General features: G+C 33.4%; 1 protein-coding gene across 1 annotated transcript in view; it reads left to right on the top strand.

Annotated features, from left to right (window-relative positions):
• The first annotated feature begins 2224 nt into the window (after positions 1–2224).
• The window catches only part of LOC145288892 (HAUS augmin-like complex subunit 3), a 58128-nt gene continuing 35730 nt past the window's right edge, over positions 2225–24622 (top strand). Inside the window, exons 1-3 of the mRNA XM_080136365.1 lie at positions 2225–2371; positions 17594–17801; positions 21712–21825. Of these exons, the coding sequence (XP_079992491.1) occupies positions 17623–17801; positions 21712–21825 (293 nt within the window). The 5' untranslated portion in view covers positions 2225–2371; positions 17594–17622. The remainder of the gene's footprint in view (positions 2372–17593; positions 17802–21711; positions 21826–24622) is intronic.

A 24622-nucleotide genomic window follows, 5' to 3' on the forward strand; every position in this document is an offset into this window, starting at 1 on the left:
CAAAAACAGATCTAGAAGTGATGCGTGTTGTTCTTCCTGGTCAGGGAAACGGGTTGGAAACGTAACAATTTGTGATAGGGAGTGAGATATAGCGAAGCTATGGGTTGTGCTGCCCGCTGCATCTGTGTGAGTAGAGAATCCAAGCCAGTTTTTGTGGTGGACATTAAAGTCACCAAACACATGTATTTGTGCGCTAGTGTCGAGGGACAGTGCCGTGTCTATGCTGTCAGATACTTTGTTTATTATGGAGCAGTCCTGAGTCGAGGGAGAGCGGTAGAGAAAATAATAGTAGCTAATACTGTGTTGCACGTTTAGTCTAAAGCACATAAAGGCTTGATCATCTGTTTCTAGGTTTGTTTCTCTAGTCAAGGGAAGGGTATTACGAATGTAAACTCCAAGTCCGTGCATATGTCTGTCAGAGTCCTTACGGCAGAGTGGGAGATATCCAGGCATGTTAAAGTGGTTAGAGGGAATGGAGGAGTGTAGGTTAGTCTCACTTAGTGCTAAGATATCCGGGGTATTTGTTAAGAGAAATGCTTCAACATCAGCTAAGTTAGTTCTAAGCCCACGGATATTTGTGAATGAGAGCCTCAAGGGAGGAGGCAAGTTGAATTTGTTTGTCCCTAATCCTGGTTTAAGCTTATTTTTAGATTGTACTGTCGTCATATTTTTTTTTTAAGAGTTTCGGTAAGGGGGAGCTAAACAAGAGGTTATGCGGAGCTTCAGACATGCATCACAAGTAGACCATCAGCTGACCTTTCTCCAATTAGGATTGTGGCCTCAGGAAAGCCCACCGGGGATGAGTGCAGGGTCCCTTTCCATGCGCGTCATGGCACTGCAAACAACCCGATATTATTCAACTGTTGATGGAGCAGCCGCTCTAAGCGCTACCAAAGAGTTAGGGCACCTGTACTACCAGTCGGGAACAGCAGCCAGGAACTGTCAATCCGGTACCCTCAACCCTTTAGAAGAAGGTCAACCAAATCTAATCGCTCAGGCATATCTTATACTCAAGCACTCCCAAATGTTCAGTTTTAGGGGTGGGGCATGCTGGGAATGGGGAAGAACGGCGTTCATTGCCCTAGCCAGGAAACAAGATCTACCGCTGGGTGTTTCTGTTGAATCACTGAGATAGTGTCTCTGCGCTTGACTAATAGGCAAAGAAGGAGTATGGAAGCCGGGCGATAGACAGAGCCTATCTACTCCTTAAGCAATTTAGGTTTGCAAACCGGTGAATTTGTTTGAGTCACCAGCTCTAGGAAGGTTGTCATCCAAGACTGAAGAGGCCTCTCTCCCCTTTGGTTTAGTTTCAGAGTTTTCCTTCTCCTAGACGGATGATCTGGGAAGACCTACTGGGTCCGTCAGCCCTGAGAGGGTTTTCTCCGCGCCTAGGTTCTAATCCAGATATTTCTGCGACCCCGCGTTGTTAGTGTTAATGGCTTTTGAAAATTTTGAAATTTTTATATGCTTATAAACGTTGGCCAGAGTGTGACATTAGGTTTTGGTTTCTATTCTAGCTGATGATGATGGCACCCAATTTTTTGCGCGCATGTATCAAAAGTAAGTGCACGTGCGCGAAAATAAACATAGCCACCAGTGGGAATACATTGAATAATAACAGTATTAATATCATAAAAATACCTGTTGGCGACAATTTTAAATGTGATATTCGTTCAAAATAGATCCGAATACATCTTGAAATCAACTTTTTGAAGGTAAGTATTTAGTTGGTATTCTAGTGCACATTGACCTAATCTGCATGAATGAAAATATCATATAAGCGTATTTTACGATAGGGCCAAGGGCCACTACTATATATTGGGCACAATATATATATATATATATATATATATTAAAAATTATTTCAAAATTATAGTAATGCAGAAGAATAGGCGACTCGAAGTCGGCAGCAAACATTAGATAAAATAATCGCATATACTTAATTATTTTTGCATATTTCATTGTTTTTATCATAATATAAAAAATATATTACTTTACGAAATATTTATTGATTTCTTTATATTTTTAGAAAAATAAAATAATTTTTTGTCTGACATTACTTGTGCTGCGGACTCGCCTATTCTTTTGCATTAAAAATGACTTGTAGTTTTCTTAAAAGACTCTGTTAACAACAACAACAACAACGGCAACGGCGCTAAGTTTATGAATTTCAGCAGTGAATTTCTGTCTTGGATTTGATTGGTTAAAACGAAAAGCTTTAACCAATGAAAATTGTGTACAAGTTGCGAGAGTGAAAATCTTTAGCGCTTTAATTTGAAATTTTCCTAAATGGATTACGTACTACTTAGGTGTTTATGATAAACCCTGAAGTTTATTTTTCTTAAATATTTTATAATCTCGATATAACTTGGTAAGTTCAGTTTAAGTTTTCATCATATTTAATTTAATGACATTCATATTTAAATATATATTTCTCTTCGCTTACGTTTTTTTTCGTTCTGTTTACATTTTGTGAAATCGTTTTTTTTTGTTTTTGTTATAGATTTTTTTTGTTTTAATTAATAAAATTATTTAAAAGTTGGAAGAACAGTAACACGTACACCTTTCCTTAAAAAAGTAGAACACTTCACGCATAAATAGTCAAACGAAATGACAACCATATGTGAAATAAAGCAATTGCCCGGAATAGTTTTTTTGGTGCAAGTCTATTAATGGGCCGAAAATGAAATCGGTTACATGGAAAATCTGCAAAAAAAAAAAAAACAAAAAAAAAACAGTATAACGTACGTACTTGTCATTGCATGTACATGTCATATTCCAAAAATCACGTAAATCGATCAAGTAGTTTTTTTTTTATTTAAGAAAATCAAATATTAAAGCACAGTTAATCGAGAATAAGTCGAGTTGGATCGACACTATGTGAGCTAACGCCACCTAACAGCTAAATGCGATCCACGTTTTTTTTTTTTTGTCAAAATAAACAAAAGGGGCAGGATTTGTTTTACTGTACACATAAATTCGAAAAAGTTGTCAAAAAATAAATATATAACAAATAAATGTTATCAAAGGCAAGATAAGTTACTTTTCTACCAAACTGGATATATTTTTCATGTTTTTATTCAATGTAACATGTTTATTCAGCTCGAAAAACATACAGTGTTTACCGATGTATTCGAAAATTCAAGATGGCGTCTGATTCTCTCTTTAACACGGTAAGTTTGGGAAAAGGTGTTATAAATAAAAAAACGGATAAAATACTGTTAAAAACTCGCTCAATATATGTTACCGTGATATAAGTTGACATATATTCGGTGTTTTTTTAATAGTATTTTGTCTGGTTCATTATTTATAACGCCTTTTCCCAAGCTTACCGTGTTAAAGAGAGAGTCGGGCGCCATTTTGAATTTTCCAATACATCAGTAGACACTGCATGTTTTTCGAGCTGAATAAACATGTTACATTGAATAAAAACGCGAAAAATATATCCAGTTTGGTAGAAAAGTAACTTATCTTGCCTTTGATAACATTTGTTATATATTTGTTTTTTTGACAACTTTTTCGAATCTGTGTGTACAGTAATACAAACCCGAAAATTGACAATGGGATGGAAAATTATGAAATATTTCTCCAGCATGTTAGTGAAATTTATAATACTTAAAAAAATGCTACATTAATAAAAACACTAAAAACATATCCAGTTAGGTAGAAAAGTAACTTATATTGCCTTTGATAACATTTATTTGTTATATATTTGTTTTTGACAACTTTTTCGGGTTAACATTTACGGATATGGTCCCGACGTCCCGTCTCGCTCGTTCTGAGTTCGGGGAGAAGCCGTCTGACGTAAGCGGTGTCGAGGCAGAAAATTACCCCTTCAATAAAGTTTCGAGTTGTTAAGAAAAAAAAAACCCGTTCCAATAATTAGAATTTTTGATAATTCAACAGTTCAAACAATTAGAATTTTTGATAATTCAACAGTTCAAACAATTAGAATTTTTGATAATTCAACAGTTCAAATAATTAGAATTTTTGATAATTCAACAGTCCAAACAATTAGAATTTTTGATAATTCAACAGTCCAAACAATTAGAATTTTTGATAATTCAACAGTTCAAACAATTAGAATTTTTGATAATTCAACAGTCCAAACAATTAGAATTTTTGATAATTCAACAGTTCAAATAATTGGAATTTTACAAAATAAAAACAGTTCAAATAATTGGAATTTTCCTTTTTTAAATATCTAAAAAAAAAAAAAATAAACATTGAATGAAATAGAAAAAATAGCTATCAGCGTCCGGTATTTACTTGACGATATAAGCATAACATCAGCTTTCATTAAAAAAAAAAAAATAAACTTGGTTTTAAAAAAAGTTTATACTTTGGACTTTGCAGGTAAATTTCCAAAAAACACTTTTTTGTTTTTGTTTTAAATTAGAATATTTTATTTATTGATTTTTTTTATCTTCAATTTGTGATATATAAAACTTTGGTACATATTTAATTTTTAATAGACATTTCAAAATGGGGGGGGGTGAATTTAAATAGTAAGGTTTGTCTAAAATATTATATTTAGTTTATTGGAAAGAGCATAAAATTTCACATTGACCCTGAAAATATCGAAAAATTTAAACCAATAGAAAAATTTCGATAGATTTTTAAAGTTTAAAAATTGAAAAAAATTTCACTCGTAAAATTCAATTGATTTCATACGTAAAAAAAATGGCTGGTGAATGCGCACCGGCACTTTGTAAATACTGTTTTTAAAAAAATAAAAAATATTTTTAAACAGCTTTAATAGTTTATTTTGGAAGTATATTCCATACAGAAAATAAACAACCCACTTTAAAAAGAGAAATTACGAGTTTTTTATATTTTATTCTGTTTTCTGTTAGGGGTGTCAAAAATTCCCTCAAAATTCTGATACTCCTACAACTCCGTCATAGTTTATGTGCGCATGTAAAAATGTTTGTAAAAGTGAGAAATTATTTTAATATTTATTTTAAAAAATTGGTATTTTTTATTTTTTTTAGATTAGGTCAACCTTATAAACACCCCCAACCTCCCCATAATTTCGTAATAAACACCATTGGGGGGGGGGGGAATATTTGAAAAATTTAACTGATATTTGTTGTCAGCAAATACTATTTAAAAAAAAAAAAAGGGGGGGGGGGTTCAGTGTCTGTTACAGAGAAGTAGATTTATTTATCAATAAAAGTCATCATTTAAAAAAATAAATTATGGAGGTGGACCTAAATGTAAATATTTACCAAAAAGTTATCTGCTCATGTAAATTAAAGGTGTTTGTAAAAGTGAGAAATTATTAATAAATGTTTAGTAACTTTTTTCTTTTAATATTCGCTAGCGGGAGGGTACCTGGCGTTGTCCGGGTGTTTTGAGGTGTGTGTGCTCGAGTGGGTGTTAATCAAAACATAAGAATAAGCGAAGTAAATATATTGAAAAAAAAACACAAAAAAAACTAACGTAAGGCAAACAATGTTTTTTTTTTTTTTTTTTTTACCCAGTGATCACCACTTATCAAGGCCCGGAAGCCACTCAGGGATAAGGGTTATTGCAAATACATTACGTTAGTGTGGAGATTTGATGAAGTGTTTACTTAAGGGGGCGGTTCATTAGGAATTTGTTAACATTGGACTTGAAGACATCCAAGTTGTAGTCCGGTGGGAAGCAGGCAGACGGAACAGAGTTCCACAGGCGTGCGGCTCTAAGAAAGAAGCCCTGCTCATGGAATCCGCGTTTTGATTTAGGCACAGATATAGAGTGGGGGAAATTTTTCACAGTGGATTCAGCTAGACGCATGCGTAAAACTGATCTCGTCATGAGAGGACTTTTTTTGCTGACAACCCCCCCCCCTCCCCGTAGAAAAGTGTTGATTTCAGGGTGAAAAAATTCACATTTTTGGCCAGTTTTTCAATATTTGTCGGACGAAGGATGGGGCTTTCATATGAGACCAAATTTGTGAATTTTTGTTCTGTCTGTGGAAAGTTTTTAGCAGGCACACAAACATACGTACATATTCGCTTTTATATATATAGACTAGTGGGGGGGGGAGTACCCGGCATTGCCCGGGTGTTTGTAGGTGTGTGTATGGGGGGGAGGATAAGTAATAACCCTGAAACGATGTTAAAAAAATCGGAAAAACCAAAAAAAAAAAAACTGCGAAAAAAAAAAAAACGCTGTGTGTATAGAGGGGGAGGAAGTAAACTAAAGAATAAACAAAGTAAAAAAAAATAAAGAAACGTTGCCTGCGTGTCTAAAGATGTAAAAGAAAAAAAATAGTTTTGGTCGTGAGGCTGGATTGAACCCAGGAGCCTTGACGCGGAGGTGAAACAAACTCCAACCACTTAACCGTGTAGGCCAAGAGTAAGAGGAATTGATTATAGTGTTAAAATAAGGCTTATAAAGCGAGTGAAAGAGGTTTGATTGACAGATAGCCACTAAATGAGGTCATCGCGGGAGCGTTACGAGATGACGTAGCAGTATTTTATTTTTTTTGTTTTACTTCACATTAGCGTTTATTAAATTACGTATTTCGTTTCCTGTCTAGACATCTCTCTCTTCGTCTTCCTTACTCTAAAGACAGTTACTAAAAAAGAAAATGGCGTCTGGCTGTTTTTTTTTTTGTAAAAACTTCGATCGTTAATATTTTTTGTAAGCGTATTTCTTTTTTTTTTTACTTCACATTTTTGGCTTTTTATTTTTCGTTTAACTATCGTAGCTAAGTATTTTTAATGTGCTAATAACTTTGGTAACGTTGTCATAGCGTAGAAGTTCATAGTTTAGCTTGTGTGAGGATTAAATTTTTTTTACCGATAACATTTTTAAATTTTAAATTCAGACTGCCATTAGAGCTTGCTGACGTCAAGATCACGTGACATGACTCAGTGGGTTTTAAATACAAGTTGACCCAAAATAAACGGCCCCGTGTATACTTTATGTAGAAGAGTTGGCGGCCGTATTTTTTGGAGCAGTTAGAAATCGATTTAAAAATATGTAATGTTTAACATTAAAATGTCACTCCCCCCCCTGCAGAAAATCGATCAGTTGACGCACTTCTGATGGTTCTTTTGGGCTAATTTTTCAATATTTGTCGTCCGGAGGGTGGGGCTTTAGTATGATACCAAGTTTGTGAATTTTTGTTCCGTCGGTCAAAAGTTTTTAGCAGACACACAAACATACATACATACATACATTTTCGCTTTTATATATATAGACTAGCAAGGGGTACCCGGCGTTGCCCGGGTGTTTGGAGGTGTGTGTAAAAAAAAAACCGGAAGCCTTGACGCGCATAGTAAAAAAAAAAACAGGTGCCCATGAAAAAAAACGAAGCCTTGACGACGCACAGTTGGAAAATAGTAAAGTGTGGAAAAAAAAACAGGTGCGTGTTTTTGATTGATGTGACCGCGATAGCTATTCAGCAGTTACTATTTTGTGCGGGACAGTTTTTAAATAAATAAATAAATAAATAAATCGGTTTGTTTGTTTTTAACTAAGTTCGGGGAAAACCAGCTCCCTGTTTATTGGGGAGTATCTCGTCTCGAAATGAAAGCTACCATCTGATATGACGAAGTCGACATTGAACAAACGTTACTTAGCTTCTCTAGAGACCGCTGGCTCTGGGCCGGTGATTAGAGTCGAGTTTCGCTTTTTGTTTATACCGAAAACCGAATGTAACGCGTGCCGATGCGGGAAATGTGGAATAATTAACGCTTGAAAGTCAATAAAATTAAATAGACAGGCGAACCCCGTGGTTGTGTGAGATATTACAATTTATAGATGATATAAAAAGTTTTAAGAAGTTGCGAAGCGAGCGAGCGCTTCTCTGAAAGAAGCCTTTTGTGGACATCGAGGAAAACGTACATACATACATACATTTTCGCTTTTATATATATAGATAAAGAGTAAAACTTTTTTCAATATTCATGAAAAGAGTTAAGCCAACGCAAATAAATAAATGTTTGTAAAAGTGACAAATTATCAATAAATGGTTTAGTTACTTTTTTTATTCATGAAAAGAGTTCAGCCAACGTAAATAAATGTTTGTAAAAGTGCGAAAGGCAGCGTAAATAAATAAATAAAAAATTTAATGTGCGCATGTGTTAGCCTTAACTAAGGGGGGGGGCTAAGGGAGCGACCATTATATAATTCTGCTGGTCGCCATGGAACTCAACGCCCTTTAAATTTTACAATACATCGGTAAACACTGCATGTTCTTTGAGCTGAATAAGCATGTTACATCAAATAAAAACACTAAAAACATATCCAGTTAGGTAGAAAAGTAACTTATCTTGCCTTTGATAACATTTATCTCTATATAAATAAAATGAATTCATTTTTTCTCGTCTGATTTTGACCTTAATAGGATTAAAAATCAAGATATTTCATGCAAATATAATATGCACAAACGGCAGAACAATATCTGAGGTGTGTTATAGGCTTATTATTTCTCAAATTCCTTGATAATCTTAGATTTCTATACTTTTTCTGCTGAGAAGTCACGGCCAAAATCGGTTAAGATCAATGGAAGTGGTAAAATATTTTCTCTCTTATAAATTCCTCCTCCCCCTGCCACCACTTAACACCGTTTGGGGATCGTTCACAAGGAACAGTTGAAAAGAGAACACCGGTTTGGCTTCGTAGTTCTTTCATGTGAAGTTATTTAAAATCACTAAACTAAGCTGCAGTGCTCTGTGGCGTAGTGGTTAGCGTGCTGGACAATTCACATTATATTTTCACGTTCGCGCAGACCTACTGTAGTCGTTTTTTTTTTTTTTTTTTTTTTTTTTTCCTAAACAACTGGAATGGACTTTTCTTGGTGGCCAGACTGTTAACGTTGCAGATGTTTTTTTTTTTTTTTTCTTTTTTCACACACTTTATTTTCCTACTTTTACTCATGACTCCGGGTTTGATCCTTCCTACTTACCTACCATAACATTTTTTAAAACTCGGCCCCCCCCTCCCGTCCCGGAAACAAACACTCGGGCAATGCCGGGTACCCCCGCTAGTTTGTTATATATTTGTTTTTTGACAACTTTTTTGAATTGTGTACAGTAATACAAACCCAAATGACAACTTTTACAATTCTTATGAATTCTTTGAATTTTCAGACACTGTCAAGAATTTTTTTTTTTTATGACCTGCCCCAGCATAGTATAAACACCCCATATTAAGAACGGCTTTTGGAGTAACCCCTCCATGTTAGGAACAGCTTTTGAGCTTGGGGTGTTTATTCAGAAAGCTATTCTTAACATGGGGAGGTTGGGGTGTTTATAATAGTACTCTTGCATAATTTGACCTGAATTCTCGTGAATTCCCATCAAGCATGGATTGGGCGAGACCGGCAATCATCGGTGTCAGCCGAGCATTGATCAAATGTTGAAACACTAACTCGACTTTTTATTTTATTTAATTTTTTTCTGTTATATTTTTAGTAATTTTTAAGGTGATATTAAGGGAGTGGGGGGGTGAATTTTTACTTATTTATTATTTATTTATTTTTTTATTTAATTTTTGGGAGTTTGATTAGCCAAAGAAAAAGCGCTATCTAAATGGAATCAGATGACATTTGAATTGGAAGAAAGCGACTAAACCAAAAAAAAAAAAAAAAAAGCTGACAAATATATTTTCAAACTCACCAAACAGAAAAATGACAGGCAAGAAAATAAATTTATACATGTTAGAAAAAGAAATGAAAACATCGATGCAGAGAATCTCATATTGTCAGGAGAAGAAATTGCTGTCCCCAAACATTGCAACAATTGTAAACACAAATGTTTACTTAAAAAAAGATTGTGTGAAAGGATGGTTTCTCCTGGAGATGTACAAATTGACAGTGCCACAAAAAAAGTTGACTGAACAAGTCTTGAAAATAAAAAAAAAAAAAAAACAAGAAAAAAAAATATAGTTACAAAAAAGAAAACAAAACAACAACAAAAAAACTTGTACTTAACCTAACAATTATATGGTTAAAAATCTTTTCTTGGAGAAAAAAAACAACTTTCTGTTGATAAAAAATTTGCATTTGTATTTTTTCTGTTTTGTTTTGTTTTTTTATTAGTCTGTGTCTGTTACGACGTGCTCGGCTGACATCGATAATTGGCGGTCTTGCCCGATCCATGCTTGACGGGAATTCACGAGAATTCGGGTCAAATTATGCAAGAGTACCTTTATAATATGCTGGGGCACATCGTAAAAATCTACCCGTTTTAATACATAGAGCTTCCTTAAAAAAAAAAAAAAAAAAAGTATCCGCAACTTTATTTTTATGCTTTCATTCTTTTTATAATTTCATTTTTTGTTAGGCGCTTGTGTTTGAAAAAAACAAACAAAAAAAACAAATAGTTGCCATTTTATTTTCTAAATTAAAAACTTTGACATTTTTTAATAAAAAATCATCGAAAGAGTTGCATCGCAACGTTTTCGGATATTTATTTAAAAAAAATAAATTCTCATATGAAAACAAACAAATCTCTTAGTAAAATGGTGTTATCCCTCCTCAGATTTCGTTTGTTTCATTCAGTTAGGTAGTTCTGTTTTTACATGAACATGAGTCACATTTTTGGCATTATTGTCTAGCAACAGTTTTGTTTTATTATCTAAATCATGTTTGAGTAAAGAAATAAAGGTAAATTTTTACATTAGGTGTGAGATATTCTCTCATCTCGGTTTTGCCTTTGGATGAATGAAAAAACAATCACAAATCACAACAGGCTCACCTTTAAACTTCAACGTAAATTTTATTAAAGTAAAAAAAAATAAAAATCCAAATTGCAAAAGATGCCATCTTTAGCTATCTGCTGTTCAGGGCTGGTAACACCCGAAAAGGGGAGAAGGTCATTGTTTATCTTCATGTTTGCAGTATACAATACTCCACACTGTTCGAAGAATAGTCCAATGAGTTGAGTGATACCTTCCAAGGATAAATGCTGCCAGTCCGGTAGTCATCATGGAGTTCACTGTGAATAACCATTCGAATGGTGGACAAAGGATGGATCAAAATGTAGACCTGAGAGACCGTATATAAAGAATGAGGAAAGTCAGTCTATTCGCAGAGCATAAGTGTGATGAATATAATATTTCGCCTAACATAAGGGTATTTGCAAATGATAACATTTTGCCCCACATTAAAGCATTAATAAGTCTCAATGAAACAAAGGGGTTTTGAGGCCATGAGTGAGTTTTCTTACGTCCATTTTGACTTGTTGTCTTTGTGAAAACTGGTGGCCAAGAATACGCCTCGGCAGTTAGTAAGAACAATCTGATAGGTTCAAACAAAATCGTGGGCGGTCAAACTGACCAATGAGGTGCCTGCTTATTTCTGCAGAATTTCTTACATAGGTCCACCTCTACAATTTTCTTTAAAATGACAACTTTTATAGGTTTTCGACTACGCTAAATAAGAAAATCTCATTTAGATTTTGCAGAGACAAGTAGTTTTCGAGATATAAAGACCTGTGTTATGCACTGTAATTCACTGGCCACCATGTTTGTATGCACGTGGTAAAGAAATCTACTTCTCTATGACCAACACTGCCCCCCCCCAATTTTTTAATAGTTTTTGCAGGTGGGTATATTGACAACAAATATCACTTAAATTTAGGGCAAATAGTTTTTCAAATCTGGGGGTGTTTATTTCGAAGCTGTTATCATGGAGAGGTTGGGCGTGTCTATTCCGAAAACGTATACAAACATGATGAATTACAGTGTATAATACAGGTCTATATCTCAAGAACTACATTTTACAGAAAATTGTGGAGGTGGACCTAAAAAAAAAATACTGAAATAAAACTAAAAACACTAAGTTATAGCAAGTTTCAGCGTACACGTGAAACGCCAAAATGAAAATTATATTGTAAAGCATAATTAATATAGTTGTCATTTTTATAAACAAGGCTAGCCAAAAAAAGAGCAATGATCCATGTTTATAATTTTCTAGTTAAAGAACATGGCGCATATTCAAAGTTGTACTTTGCGATAAGCAAAAATAAAAATAGCGCTACTACATTTGAAATAAAGTATTTTTTTTTTTTTTAATTTAAATATAGAGCACAAGTGCATGTATTTGGTGACTTCAATGTCCACCACAGCAACTGGCTTGGATTCTCTACTTACAGACGCAGCTGGTAACACAATGCATAACTTCTTTATATCTCATTCCCTATCACAGATTGTTACGTTTTCAACTTGTTTCCCAGACCAGCAAGAACAACATGCATCACTTCTAGACTTGTTTCTGACCACAGTTCCCGATGATTGTATAACGAATGCGCACAGCCCACTTGGAAACGCTGATCATCCAGTGATTATGGTTGAAATCTCCCTAAACTCTAGTGCCCAAACTGAAGAGCCACCGCTCAAAACAAGATATAAAAAGGGAAGCCATCAGGGATCTCATCAGAGATGCCTCATGGGGAAATATCTTTTCTCTTCCTGCTGAACAGTGTGCAATTGAGACTACTGAATGGTTAAAAACGGCAATTGAAACACATGTTCCCATGTGGAAATTTTATAGCAAGCCCCACTTTCCTCAATGGTTTACTTCTACTTGTGTAGCTGTCATTGCGTAAAGGAAGCATGCGTACCGCAGATTTAATCGACATAAGTCCAATTCAAACAGACGGGAGTATATAGAACCTAGGAGTAACTGTAAGAAAGAAATAGTGACAGCTAAGAGAGAATTTACTGAAACCACCCAAAAACACATCGAAGCTCAGAAATTAAGAACCTGTGATTTCTGAAAAATGTACAACAGTGTAGTAAATAATGGGCAATCCACAATTTCCCCACTATCCAACAATTATGAGGTTGTTTGCACAGCAACCGAGAAGGCTAACATGCTTGCCAGTCGGTTTGCCTCCAACTTCACACTGGACCCTGCTAACCACCCCCTTCCCGACTTTCCTTTGCGGACAGACGTCACACTAGACGATCTAAAAATCACCCCTTCTCAGGTACATGGTATCATAAAAAATCTTGACACTTCAAAAGCATGTGATCCTGATCTCATCCCGGCTGTGCTGTTAAAAAATGCTCCGCCAAAGTAGCTTCAGTCCTCTCCAAACTTTACAACAAATGCCTTAATGAATCTACTTTCCTGACTGCTGGAAAACTGCTTCTGTGGTACCAGTATTCAAGAATTCTGGTGAAAGAACTGTTTCATTAAATTATCGCCCCATTAGCCTCCTCCCACTTTTCGCCAAAATATTTGAAACCATAATTAACCAAGCTCTAGTCCATCACCTTACAGATGCTAAACTTCTGACCGCCCAACAATATGGATTTAGACAAGCCCGTTTAACAGCACATATCCTAACTGTAATCTCTGAATGTACATACCATTCACTGGAAAAAGCAGGGGAGGGTAGAGCAGTAGCTCTAGATATATCTAAGGCTTTTGACAGGGTATGACATGAAGGTCTTCTTGGGAAAATGAGATCATACGGTATCACTGGAAGAATACTTAACAGAATTAAATCCTTTTTAGATAAGAGAAAAATCCAGGTTGTCCTCGACAGACATACATCTAAACAATATGATATAAATACAGGTGTGCCTCAAGGGTCTATCCTTGGACCTCTATTATTCCTAATATTCATAAATGACCTCCCTGACAAAATTGTCTGTGAGATGGGTATATATGCTGATGACACCACGCTCTATAATGGACACAACAGGAAAACAAATGAACACATATCTAATGAAATGGCAGAAACACTAGAAGATGACCTCCAATCTTTAGTGGAATGGGGACAAAAATGGATGGTCACCTTTAATGCTGCCAAGACTAAACTTATTTCCTTCAATAAATACAAGAAACCTTCTCTACCACGAATAGCAACGGCGAAAGACTCATTATCTGAAAGTACATCTTTTAAACTCTTCAGCGTAACGTTCACAAGAAACATGAGTTGGAACAATTACATTGAGAGCATTGCCAGGACTGCTGAAAAAAGGTAGGCTCTCTCTACCGTGCTAGAAAGCTACTAACGCCTGAAAGTATACTGCACTTCTATAAGGGCACCTATGTATGGAGCATTGTTGTCATATTTGGGCTGGTGCATCTGCTACTAGTCTCTCACTTCTAGACAAGGTTCAAAAGAGTTGCCAACCTGATAGGTCCTGAACTGTCATCTAAGCTTCAGCCTCTGTCCCATCGACGAAATGTAGCATCCGTCTACTTGTTCTGTAAGTGTTTTAATGGTGAATGCTCTGACAAATTGCAAGCACTTGTACCCCCTCGACGTAAATACCCCCACAAATCCAACAAACAACTAAATCCTACCACTACACAGTAGAGATCCCTAGATGTAAGAGAGCTTTCTACTCCACTAGTTTCTTCCCCAGAACTGCCAGACTTTGGAACTCCCTTCCGGGATTCTGCTTTCCCAACTGTACTGACATGCAGAAGTTAGTGTAACATGAACTCACATCTTGCTGCCCAACTCCCTACATAGTACCCCTGTAGTTTAGGTCCTTGATAGTAGCCCCCTACATCAAAGTGGCAATGTGCCTTGTTTGGGGCGAAAATGTAATTAAAAAAAAAAAATTCAAATTTTATGCTTTATAGCGATAATTTATTGTTGCAGCTATGTATTTCTGGAGAGGTTAATAAGGGGAGGTAATTAATTTGACCTTCTCTACATACATTAATAAAATTCTCCGGAATTGGCATCAATCAGCTTACGAAAATGTTAGTTATATAGATAGAAGTGTTAAAAGAAAGTGCAGAATTCTCTCTAATGCAGTTATGTGACTGGAAAATGTTTGTCAGGGATATTTGTGTGAATATTTATTTTTGTTGGGGTAGCATTGTGCATGTTTGATGACATAAATTTATGAAAATAGATACCAAATTAATTTATTTACAACTTTATATAATGAGTAAAAAAACATACATTTTTTATACAAACAGTATTTTTGTGTGTATGTGCACATTTGTTGGTCTCTACAATCATGAGTGGACTGAAGTTAACATATTTTGTTTAATGTTTTTACAGAGTTAATTCATGGATTGAGAGTTTGTTCATGATTTTGCAATGTTTGGCTTACCTCTGTAAGGCTGGATTGGTACGCAGTAGTTCATTCATTACAGAGTTACATGTGTAACCAAACTCGGAGCGTGTGATACACATCCATCATTGTCTGTGCCTCAAGGAAAAGAGAGAGCTGGAAAAGGAAGTTGATATCGCCACCTATGGGCTGAAACATGTATGGCTGGAAATAACGAACGATCACCATATAACGTTAATAAATTATTTTGTTTTAAATTGTACCTTTATGTTGTCTTTCCAACATTATTAAAAATATAAATAAATAAGAGTCCAGTTATCTGCTCTTTCTTTCATTTTACTATGGCCGCTAATTTGTCTCCCTCATCGAGAACGAGTACAATTTGATTTTCTTGAATAAAATAAAAACTACTTGATCAAAATATGTAATTTTCAGAATATTTCATTTTTGTTCTTTGACTGGTACATATATCAGATTTTTATGTATTTTCTTTACTATTGATTGCTGCCATAAGTAACAATTTGAATAAACATCAAGAACACTGCAAGTTCATCAATTTGAGTAATTGTTATTGGCTAACCTTGCTCTTGATTTGTCTATAAAAATGGCAAGGACAAAATCGACTTTTTTTAACGGTCTCATTATGCTTACTGTGCTTGTAGCATTTCACTGTGTGTGTGTGTGTGTATGTATTGGGATGATTAATCGCAATCTGGAAAAATTGGAACTTTCTGGGATATCATAATCAGACAAATTTGTGCCTATTTTCCGATGCCAAAACAATTCCTTTAATTGTCTTATTTGATTTTTGTTTGAAAAAAACTTTCTACTGCTGGTAGTAAAAATAAATTTATTATAAACTTCCAGTAAAACTAAAAGGCTTCAGTGGAATTGATGTCAGACAAATTTTAAGACGCAGATGACCAACTACAGGGTGGTCAAAAAGTCAGGTAACATTTTAAAGAAAAACGATATTAGCAATACACATATATTTAAGTACCATACATTGAAATATAAAATTAAACAAACATGAAATATGTTTATTTTGTTAATTGTCGTCCATACGTGTAATCATGTCAGCTGATATCCGCGCAATCTCCTCTTCAATAAATAACTTTAAAGACGCTATTGTATCAGGCTTCTTGCCATAAACGCTATCCTTTACAAAGCCCCAAAGCCAGAAATCAGGAGGGGTAGTTTATATATTACACTCAAATATTTAAACAAATAATATTAAACGAATAGAGATTATAATGGATCATATTGTTTTTTCTACCTTTAACATGTTACCTGACTTTTTGACCACCCTGTATATATATAATATTGCTTTTTTTTAAAGCAAATATAAAAATAAAAGTTTTATTCAAACATTTTTTTATTTGAATTTTTATAACAAAATCATAACTTTTATAATAAAAATGTTTATGAACTGTTTTTTTAATCAAACATCAGAGATGTTGGTATTTTTTTTTTTTTTTTTTTCAATGAAAACCGACTAAAATCTATAGATCACCCTTCACAAGTGTTTTTATATTTGTGGAAATATATGCACATTTAAATTTTTTTACAGTAATCAGGACAAAATAACCATTTTGTAGTTGAATATTTAGAGATTTATAAAGAATCAGAATCGAGAATTTAGTATGGAATCGCAAAGAATATTGAAATCATCCTATCACTAATACACACACACACACATATATATATATATATATATATATATATATATATACTGAGAAAAAAATCTGTTCACATTAATACTTCCGTAATTCCAATTTAATTTGAAAATTACATAAAACACTAGTCTTTACTTTAAAAGTTTAGATAAAAATAGTCTTCACTATTAAATTTTTTTGACTATCTTGTAATAAAAATATTTTTAGTTTTTACATTGAAATATTTTTTAATATCTTGGGTGCTTCTGCAGAATAACGGGATTTAAAACACATGCATTCCAAGTGAAAACACTGTCACATACTTACATGTTATGTCGAAATTAGTATACATTCCAAAAATTACAAAAAATTATCCATTAGATGTGCTAAATCTGATTTTTACAAAAAAATAATCATGCCTACTACTGGTCCGACATTTTCTATTTTAGAATGTTGGATTTTAATTGAAAGCAAGGCAACCAAGGGAGATAAGTTAGTTTTTCATACAGAATTCGTTGCAAAGAACTGTTCCACATTAAAACATAACATTTTATAATTTGATAAATTTTAATTATTTTTTTTATTGGCTCATTTTTCATAAGTTTTGGAATTTATACTAATTTCGACATGACACGTAAGTGCGTAATGCATTTGCTTCAAATCTTACTATTTTGCAGAAGCACCCAAGATACTAAAAAGAAAAGGAAAAATTATATAGATACAGTAAATAACGTGTGTGTGTGTGTGTGTGTGTGTGTGTGTGTGTGTGTGTGTGTGTGTGTGTGTGGTATTAGAGGAGAAAAATATTTAAAGAATATATAAATCATATTTTTTTAAATTTTTGTCAATTAATGCACCTCTTTCTACCAATTTTGTTATTATTAAACCAGAATTTGAATCTTCAGAAATGATCAAAATATAAAATGATTTATTTTTTTCTTTTCCAGATTTGCAGTTTTTGAACAAAAAAATCAAAATGAGTGGTGCAGCATTTTTAGAAACGCTGCGTAAATTGGAGTATCCTCGCTTGGAAAAATTAAATTGTCCGCTGTTGGACAGACTTTTTGCTAATCAGAAAGCAAGCCAACCTTTTGTAGCCTGGTTTTGTAAAAATGTTAATGCCAAACATTTGTTGAGCCCAGAGGAACTGAAAAGGTGATCACTTTTATTTTATGACAATTATTCTTTTTTTTTTTTTTTTTTTTTCTCATTTAAAACATTTCAATAATTTGTTTATGCATCTTAATAGAAATTTCTTTGACAGTACAGGACCCCCCCCCCCTAAAAAAATCTTATTTACAAAAAATGTTTCAATTACTATATTGATTCTCAGATTATATTAAAAAAATTGATAAAATGACTGTTCAATTTTTAGGTGTTCAGTTTCCGATGTGTAATTTTTTTTATTCATTTATTTTTTTTTTAAATTACTGCAAGGCATGAAGCTACTTAATGTAAGGCGCTAACAAAAACGAAAGATGATTATTGCAAAGATAGAAGATGCCTATTGACCTTAGTCTTAAAAATATTAAGTCTATAGGTAGGAGGAAAACAGTCAGCAAGAAGAGTTCTGAAAGTCTGCAATTCTTGGAAAGAAGCCACTGGAATAGATAGCTATATTATGAGGTATTGAAATGGTGACTTAATGGAGACAGACGAATGAGTCAAACTAGAAAAAAGGAATAAATTGGACAATTCTGAAGAACACGTAATAATAGTATTTACAGAAAAGAGACATCTGGGAGAAAGGGTACAGTCAATCAAATGACAAATGATTGCTTACGCTTGAAATTCTGAAGACATTTATAAACAATTTTTTTTTTTTTTTACAAGTTGAACCATTTTACACTTAAATTCCATAGAAAACTGAATCCCTCTGCTAAGAAAAAAATGAATGCATAATTTTTGCCGGAATTTAGTGCATAGTTGACATTTACAAAGAAATAAAAAAAATCAAACAAACAAAAAAATGGTGATTTTTTTTTTTCCAGAATTTACCCATGTAAAAAAACAAAAAAAAAAAAAATAGAAAAAATCTTTGTATTTACTCGGCATGGAACAAAAAATATCATATTCCAAAAATTACTTAAATTGAAGTATTTTTTATATAGAAAATAATTTTTATAATTTTTTTTTTTTTTTTTTGGTGATTAATTGTAACCATTCCAAGGCTGAAAAAAAAAAAAAAAAAATCTGAAGTTTGAATTATCTCCCTTTGCAAGATTGCAAAGTGAGACACCGTCCTCATATCCTAATAAAATTGGATTTTCTTAGCTAACTACTTGCTCAATTTATGTGATTTTTAGAATGTAACCTTTTTTGTTATATATTTATTAGAGATATGAGAGAGCAGAAAGTCTTATACATTTTGTGAAATTTCTTGATCGGTGAAAATTTTTGAAAACACATAAAAGTTCATTTTATGAATCAAAGCAGAAATGAATATTTGATAATTTGCATAACATTCAACACGTTTCTGATAAGGTTTTATGTGTAAAACTAGGATCAGAATTCTGAAGTTAGCAATTTTTTAAGGAATCCAAAATCTATCATGAATTTTTAAACAGACACTAGTATGGGCATTTGTTTTATCAACTCGGAACTAAGTTAAGGAAGAAGCAACTTTTCAAGTTGGGGGGGGGGGTAAGTGATTTGTACATCCTCAACTCCATATTTAATGTTTTTTATACCATTTTTTTTTTTAAGAAAAAAACTGAAGTAATTTAAATGTTTTTAATAAATTAATCTGAAAATAATTTTATTTATTGAAATAGTTTTTAAGTTTTATTTTTTCCAACATCATAATCTTCATTCATTTGTTACTAATGAAACATGAAGTAACAAATTTAGATTTCTTCAAAAATCATTTTATTAAGTACCGGCAGCCAAAATTTTAATATCACCTATGACTAAATTTGATCCTCTTATATAAAAATACACAAGAAAAATAAAACAAAAATCATGAAGATATCTTGTTTAGTTTTCAAGTTATGATCATTTTCATATTTGCAAATGTAGCTTGAACATGTTTACATTACGACATGGCAATTTTGAAAGCAACTGATAAAAAAGTAACCGGTAAAAATGTCACAAAAGATGCTTTCATCACTCTTAGTATTAGAAGACAATAGGAAATAAAAGTATAATCGTATCTAATTCAATTTCGGCCTTCATTTTTGAGATGTGAAAAGTGAACATTGCAATATTTATAATAGCAAAATCGCACTGGTGGGCACTTTTTGAAGTATCAGCAAATTGAATTTAAGAAACCTATATGTGAACATGCAATAAAATTCTATACATAGTGGTTATTATGCCTATTTTTATTTTATTTATTTATTTTTCAAACAATACCAGCTGCAAGTTTTTTCATTATAAGTCAATAAAAATACTGATATCTTCAATTTCAATGGCGGAAATAAAGTACCAAATGTTTGAAACGTATACAAATTTCAAAATCACAAAAACTATTAAAGATACAGATGTGAAATGTTGCATGCATAATCAATACATATTGTAGAATGTCATATCCAAATTTCAGCTCTGTACACCTTGTAGTTCTAAAACAAACTTAAAAATCGCAATAATTCACTGTTTATCATGGCGAAGTATCGTATATAAGCAAACGTACCTATTCAACACCAATTTACATTCAATACAAAAGGAAGCTGCATCTTAACAATAGAGTTCTCTATACAATTGATATTTCCTTGTGATTCTGTTGAACTCTTCGCTGGGAACTGACCACATTTGTCCATTTGAGGTGGTTACCTCAAACCCCCAATCAAACACATACAAAGAAGAGATTTTCTCTACTTCTGACCTTGCCCATCTAAAGGCATTTATTTTCACCTTACACTTGTCCAGAAATTTCACTTGTCCTTCTTCACTACTTGTGACAGAAATTACTTGACCTAAATAAGTCATCGTCATAATATACTGCCACAAACTGTCCTTGTTTGCTGAAGCTGTAGTTTCCAAACTCTGCCTGATCAACTAGAGCACTTTCTTCATCTGTTTCACTTTCTGATTCTTCGTTGTCGGGAAGTGTTTCATAGTCATTTATTAGGTCTATGCCATTCAAAAATGCTTTCAAGTGGCTTGCTAGTAACTCTAAAAGTTGGTCAAGTTTTAAATGTTCAGACTTATTGCCCAGAACTATTTTCTGAAACCTAATTTCATCTTTGAGGGCCTCTAGTTTACTGTTCCTACTTCCTAGTACATGCAGCATTTGTGTGACATTCTCTTCACTGAAACAAGGCCCACCATGTGTCTTCACCTTCTCAATGATGAAATTTTTTCTTATGGTTTGCTTCCTTGTATTTTTCTCCTTTTCTTGTTTTGTTTTCTCCAGTTGTTGCTTCCTCTTCTAAAGTACCACCTTCTGTAATGTCTGCTGTTGTATTTGGAGTTTAGATTTGGATCCACACAATCCAAGCAACTTGTTCTTTTCAGATTTACTATCAAGCCAAATTAAAGTCGTTAATTTTATGCTATTTATAGTTTTTTTCATTGGTCAAATGGCAAAAATTCGCGAGAGTTTTAAATAAGGGGTATGATTTTCTTGATTTTTAAAAATTTAGCAGTTAGCGTTCGATATCAAAATTTTATCACTTTTGTTGGTGTTATTAAAATAAATCAGTAAAATTGAATTTTTATTCAACAAATACAAAATAAACACCATACAAAAGAGGAAGATTTGCACTTTTATTTAATGTATATTTTATCCAAAAGCGAATTTAAACAAATGAAATGCAGGCTGGTGAACATAACCTAAATTTAACCATTTTTTTTATGAATTCTACCCATTTTTCAGGCTGCTGCTGGTACCTAATTTTATGGACAAATATTTCCTAGAAACTTGTAATTAGTAAATTTAATATTCAATTAATTGAATTTTGTAAAATTATTGCTTGCTTTTTGCTTAAAAAACAGAAAGAATTCATTTCTTTGATATAAAAAAACGTCTCTTAGTGAAAGTTGTACAAATTTTCTGACTCCTTGTATGCATGTATATCTATTCTGAAACTTGACGAATGGTTTTATTTCAAAAAATCTTTTCTAGTTTCAATATTATTCAAGATTGCGGAGAAAAAATTTTTGATGGCAAACAATTAGAAGAATCCATGAAAGAATTTTCTGCCAAAGAAGCTATTTTAACCTCGGAGAAAGAAATAAAGTAAGTTCATAAGTTTTGCTTTAAATTGCATGTTTTCAAGTCTTTTTTTTTCTTTTTTTCGTTTAATATAAAATGTTAAGATTTATAGTGAATATTTCCTATACATCTTATTGCTTTTATTTTTTAAAAGTGTTTTTGTATTAATCTTTTACCAGGAACACAAACAATACAGTATGTTAATACATAAGAACTGTCGACCCCCCCCCCCTCCATCCTGTATAGTTGCTGGACACTCTTAATTCTGAGACCATTAAAATGCCTAATTGCTTACTGATAGGTTCAGTCTTACCTTTTTGGGAGATGGTCCTCTTTGTTGGAAAGATAACACTTAACACTTAACGAGTTTAGGGATTAGAGTTTTGTCAGCCAGCCAACCTTGTAACCTCTTCCCTCCTAATTGGGTTCTTGGAAGGCTTACTTTTTGGCTGTTCAGGGGATTGAATCATGGTGGTGGGGTCTCTGTTAGGCTTAGTTTTCCTTGAAATAATTTTACCTTTGTCTCCTCTTTTATTAATGTTTTTCACAAATCCACACAAGAAACACCTTACTATTTCTTATAGTAACATTAAAGATTAGGTCAAACTTTCCAGATGTCCAATGCTTTCTTTTGTGCAAATCTCTTTACACTATAGCTCTTTGTCAGACTAATTTGGATATTTCTATTGATAGCATTGATCAACATATAGATGGTTATTTGCATCTTGTCTGCATGGTCTTAATTTTTCCTCTGCAAGAATCTCCCTATTGCACGTGTCCTCAATCTTAAATCTCATGGGTATCCTTTCATCAGTTTGTTTGCTGCACTGCATTTCCTATTTGTTCTTTTTGTACCATTCCATTTCTGACAATAATTGGTTCATATCAATGCATTGCAACTTCATTTGACAACCTCCATCTTTGTTTTGGTTGACTTAAGTGCTCATCGTCTAATCACAAATCTTGATGAAATGTCTTAACTTTTATGTCTCATGATTGTTCCAAATTGTCACATTCCTCGTACGCTTTTTTTGATAATGACCTTCTTCATCCATCTTTAACTTTTTTCTCACTTCTTTTCCTGACTTGTGTTTAATTTCCCTTTCTCTTCTATTGGATTCTTCCAATCATGCTTTCTCCATCCCCCCTGGTGTTGATTTTTTTTTTTAAAGTGTTTTGTTGATCGTTTTTTCCACAGGAAGACAACTACATGAAACCTGATTAAAATGGGTTTTGCAATTTCATATATGATGTACTGTTATATAGCCGTATATAAATGTGTGAATATGTTTATGAGTGTCTTTAATTGTTATGTATCTATTGAATGTGTATAACTGGTATATATGTACTGTATTTATGTATGTTTATACATACTTTTAAATGTCTCTTATCTTCGAGTAGGTAAAATGTGTATATACATTCAGTTAGTAGTATTGTAATGTTCTCTTTCATTAAGTGGCTGACTGTGGAAGAACGTTTACACAGATATTATTCATTTACTATGTGGCAATACATAACATACACTGGGACACGTACCTTCTTCCTTTTGGCTGGTCTGTAATTAAAGGTTTCTTCTGACGAAACACCAAATCGAAGTTATATTTTTATATAACTTTTATTTCACAGGTTTTCCCGGAGTTTGCTACTACTTCACATCGTGCTATATTACACCTGTTAGCTGACCGGCATCAAGAGACCAAATCTGTTCCAAGTCAAAAAGCCCAAAATCTAGCTTCTTAGCTTTCATTCCTCTAACTCAAACTGGTCTGTCTTTTCTTCTGGCTAACATGTATATAATAAAACTATTTCTTTGTAACTATGCCCTTATCTGCAAACGTAGCACAAAGAATCAATCATGTAATAACGCCATTGTTTTCATAATTCCTAATTGCTATTGATTCTAAAATTCCTTATGCATATTTTAGCTGATATTCCATTTTTCCCAAATTCCAAACATCAACAACATTTTCCTCTATTGCATTTTTCACATTCAAACATTTAGATTTTTTATTACAATAGTAATAATAATAATCCTTAGGTCACCTGGCATTATCCGGCAATGCTCAAATATAATAGTATGATAGGGTTGTATCTTTAGTGATTCTGCTAAGGTTACTGACTTCTTTTTGGAAGTGACACCTTCATTCTTCATTCTAAGTTTCTCTTATTCTTCTCCTTGTTTTTTTTTTTTTTTTTTTTTTTTTTTACAAAGGCATCACCACATTATCAAGGCCCAGAGGCCACTCAAGGATAAGGGTTAAAGAGTGTACATATGGAATATGGAACGGCTCATCAAGAACTTATTTACCTTAGACTTGAACACAACCATATTGTAGTCAGCCGGAAAGCAGGAAAACGGAAGACAATTCCACAGGCGTGCAGTTCTAAGAAAGAAGCTTTGTTCATGGAATCTATGTTTAGGTTTAGGCACAGATAAAGAGTGGGGGAAATTATTGATAGTGTTTACAGCTAGACGAGTGTTTCTTGTGAAAGTTTGGCGAGGGGGGACCATAGATTGAAGCTCAGTTGAACACTTTCCATGAAAATAACGATACATCAGAGACAAACTCGCAACATCTCTTCTGTGAGATAGAGGTTGTAAGGAGGAGAAAAGGACATCTCCTACGAGGCTACGAAGTCTATTTTAAACTCTATCAAGGCAGGACAAGTCCTTTCTAGCAGCTCCTGCCCAGATGTGGCAACAGTATTCCATCCTTGGACGTACCTGGCTCTTATATAGATAGAGAATAGCATCAGCAGTGAGATATCTACTGGATCGATAGAAAGATCCCACCATTTTTCCAGCGGCCTTGGCAACAGA

Source organism: Euprymna scolopes, chromosome 2 (assembly GCF_053919585.1).
Source record: "Euprymna scolopes isolate OS-2025 chromosome 2, ASM5391958v1, whole genome shotgun sequence".
Lineage (NCBI taxonomy): Eukaryota > Metazoa > Mollusca > Cephalopoda > Sepiida > Sepiolidae > Euprymna > Euprymna scolopes.